General features: G+C 64.3%; 1 protein-coding gene across 1 annotated transcript in view; it reads left to right on the forward strand.

Moving 5' to 3' along the window:
* Nucleotides 1-510: 510 nt before the first annotated feature.
* Nucleotides 511-3,721, forward strand: part of IL2RB (interleukin 2 receptor subunit beta) — a gene marked incomplete at its 3' end in the record, with an annotated part of 12,015 nt that continues 8,804 nt past the window's right edge. The window contains 2 exon segments of the mRNA XM_014448857.2: nucleotides 511-590; nucleotides 3,196-3,323. Coding sequence (XP_014304343.1) covers nucleotides 3,229-3,323 — 95 coding nt within the window.

Consider the following 3,721-nt stretch of genomic DNA (forward strand, 5'->3'; position numbering starts at 1 on the left):
TGGTCCACAAAGCCCCCCAACAGAGTGACCTCTGGATGCTAACGTGGGTAAGGGGCCGGGAGGCCGAGTGGAAAGGGGGGTGTCCGAGGGATGGGCTTGATGAGAGCGCGAATTGCAGGGGACACCTAAGGGACATGTTTGTGTGCGGCCTGGGTGTTGGCGGGGGTGTGTGTGACCGGATGAGGGCGTCAAAGGCTTGAGGTGGGCTGTGTGGGATGGGGTGGGGGTGGTGGAGGCGGGGAAGCAGGGGCTCCTGTGTGTGGCACGGTGTGTGTCTATGCAAGAGGGTGCTGCCCGCCACAGCACCCCGCCTGCCAGCCCCGCCCCCGCGGAGGAGGAAGATCTTATCACCTTAGGTGCTTTAGGAGTTTCAGGCTTTCTCAGCAGCCAGATCTCCCCCTCCCCCCGGCCCCCAGGCCTTGCCCCTCCAGCCTCTGGCAGGAAGTGGGCTGGCCCTGGGATTTCAGTCGCTGCCCCATCAGTCTGCTATCTGAGTCGCCAGAGCCGGAGCCTGGCCCTGGGGAGATGGCTGTGGTCTCAGCCGCCGAGAGCAGCGGAGAGAGCTCGCCGCAGCCCCATGTCGCAGCCAGGTGAGGTGCCGCCTCGCCCTCGCTCGGCCGGGGCGGTCCCCAGGTACCGGTAGCTCCCTTGGGGTCCCTGCCACCGACCGCGGGGGCTCGAAGTAAAGGTCACGGGGAAGGGGCTCATACTGGCAAAGCCCACCCTATAGATCCCTGCTGAGGAGGCTTGTGGGGTGAGAGTCTGTGAAGTGGGGGTGCTGGGAGGTCTCGGGTTCGGGTCCGGATGGGTGCCTTCCTTGGCTGTGTAACCGGCAGGTTGGTGGTGTCCCCAGGCAATGTTGGGGAGATGGGGCTGCCTGGAGGGCACGCTCTCTCTCTCTTCTCCCGGGGCTGAGGCCTCCCTGCCCTTAACTGTGTGTGGAGTCCGGTGGGGATGGGCTGCTGGGGACAGAGCCTTCCCTGGGGTGCCCTTCCTACCCTCACAACCAGGATCCCATGCCTCCTGGGGAGATGCCCCCCAGAGGGAAACAGCAAGGTGAGCCCCATGTGTGTGTGGGGGGGGGGGGTCAGAGGGTACGAGGTCAATGGGATCCATCTCTGGGTACGGAGGTCCTGCTTCGCCCTCTCCCAGCCCCCACGGGGCCTCACATCCCCAAGCCTCTCATCCTTGGAGTCTCTTCTGGTCCCCACTGGGTTCCATCCAGGGGCCACAGGCTTCCAGACTGGCCCCCCTGCCTCCGTCTCCTCATCTGAGAAGAGGAGTCATAACAGTAGCGGCTCAGAGCGCTGCCGTGAGGGTAAATGAGGTCATATCTGCAAAGTGCTCACGGCAGTGCCGGGCACCGAGGCTGAGTATTAGTCACCCTCCTCATCCTCTTCCTCATCCTCCTGTCGTCATCGCCATCATTATCAGCATCTTCTGACTGGAATCAGATGAGCTGGGTGGGGGTCAGCCCCTTGGGCAGCTCTGCGTCAGCCTTGGCATCTACCAGCAGGCGACCTGACGCCCACCTCGCAGGGTGCTGGTGGCCCCATGAGTCAGTCGGGGAGCCGGTGAAGGGCGCGGGCGGATGTGTGAGAACCTGGACAGAGCAGCCCGGGCTCGGCGTCTGCCTCGTCCTCCCTGAGGCCGGGACTCTTCCTCGCTCTGTGATCTTGAGCAGGTTTCTGAGCTGAGCCTCGGTTTCCTCTTCTGCAGGAGGGCGAAGCCTCAGAGCCGGCTAGGAGCCCCCCCGCAGCCCCCCTGCAGGCCCCCTGCCCTGGCGCCCACACTCTCCTGTCTGTCCTGGCTCTGTCCTTCCTCCCTGCCCTTTGCCCCCTTGGTATGCCGCTGCACCCTCCGGCGAGGGTGGGGGATCCAGACCGTGCCTCTCCTCGGCCAGGCTTGTCCTGCTGGCACCGTGGTTGGACACTGGCTTCCTGCACTCTCGCATGCCTTTGCCCCCCCTCCTCTCACCTGGGGCTTTGTGCCAGGTCCTGTCCCGGGCACGGGCTGCCTGCTGACACCCTCCAGGGGCTGATGGCGCCTGTGCCCCGGGTCGTGATCTAGCGACTAAGGGGAGCAGTGGGGCTTGCCGGGAGAGCCCTTTGGCTGGGCTCTGCACTCTTTGGGGTCCCAATCCCATGCCCTGTAATATGTGGAGGCTCCAAAGAAAGAAGCAACCAACCCCACCCTGGGGAGCTCACCCTTCAGGGGGGACGGCGGGCCGTGCAGGGAGGAGCCCATCGGTACCTCTCTGAGCTCCTTCCCGCATCAGGCCAGATGCCGGCAGCTGGTCTGTGCGCCCCGTGCAGGGGGGCTGTCGGCCTTACCTCTGGGACCAGGGTCTGGGACAGGGGCTGGGCAGGGTGGAACGGCGTGAGAGAACGGGCCTGCGGATGGGGTGCGGGGATTGGATCCCAGCTCTGCCCCTTCTGTGCACGTGACCTTGGACGGGTTAATGACGTGGGGCCTTGGCTTCCTCGTCTGTGTAAGGGGGTGATATAAGCGGCCCCTAAGCCCCTAGTGGCTCAGAGATGAGATGGGCCCGTGTACCAGGCCCCTGGCAAGCACGCGCACTCAGCACACACGGGGCATTGTCATGAGGTGACGGTATGAGTTATGGATCCTCTGAACTGGCTCAGGGGGTGGGAGGGTAGACTCAGGGCAGTTAAGGAGGGGCCTGCCTGGGATGGGGCAGTCCGCCCTCACTCAGGCCCGCGTCCACCTCTTATCAGCCGGCGGCCTTGGGTGACTTCACGTCTCTGTTCCTCAGCTTCCTCATCTGAAAACAGGGATAATGAGAGTATTTCCAATGCTCTTGCTGCTGCATTTAAAGTTTCAGCAGAGCCTCGACAAGTGGTGTCCGTGTGGTTAAGGGGGCAGCCGGGGAGGGAGGGGGTGGGCTCTAACCCAGCTGTGCTGGCCTCCCCGGTGGTCGTGAGCACACCTTTCCCTTTCCTGGGCCTCGGTTTCCCCATTTTGAACAAGGGCTGGGCTTCCTTAGAAGCCCTTTCAGCAATGACAACCTGCGGGTCCCTGACTCTGACGGGCTACGCATGGGTGGGGCAGAGGGACCAGCAGGCGCAAAGGCCGTGAGGCTGGACCGGGCAGCGTGGTGGCGAGCGGACCCGCACACCCTGCGTGGGGCAGGGTGGGTGCTCACGGCGCTCTCTCCCCTCTTCCTCCCTCCAGGGCTCCCTTCCCCAGCCCCCGCCTGTGGATGTGATGGCGGCTCCTGCTCTGTCCTGGTGTCTGTCCCTCCTCGCCTTCCTCCTGCCCCTGGCCATCCCTCGGGCATCCACCGCGGAGAATGGTGAGGATCCTGGCATCCGGACAGCGGTGCTCTCCTTTCGGAAGGAGGCCAAGGCCCTTCTAGACGGCGGGCCCTGCTTCTTGGCAGAAGGGCCGCCATCAAGGGCAAGAGGAGGGAGAAGGAAGGCAGGAGCCATGGGGCCACCTTCCCCCTTCCCCCTCTGTCCTGCCCCCACTGTGCTCACATGCCTCTCCAAGCCACAGCAAGACACTGGCATCTCCTCCCTGTCCCGCCTCACCTTGCAGCCTCCGGGGCTCAGTTTTGTCCTCTCTGAAATGGGCCACTAACCCCTTCTCTGCCCTCCAGCGTTGTTTAGCTTCTCATCTGGTAGCCTGAGGGCCCGGAGCGGGATGGTGGGTGGACCCTGAGGGCAGGGCAGTGGGCGCACTCATACCTCCTCTTGCT

The sequence above is a fragment of the Myotis lucifugus genome, unplaced genomic scaffold (genome assembly GCF_000147115.1).
Source record: "Myotis lucifugus unplaced genomic scaffold, Myoluc2.0 scaffold_941, whole genome shotgun sequence".
In the NCBI taxonomy this organism is placed as follows: Eukaryota; Metazoa; Chordata; class Mammalia; order Chiroptera; family Vespertilionidae; genus Myotis; species Myotis lucifugus.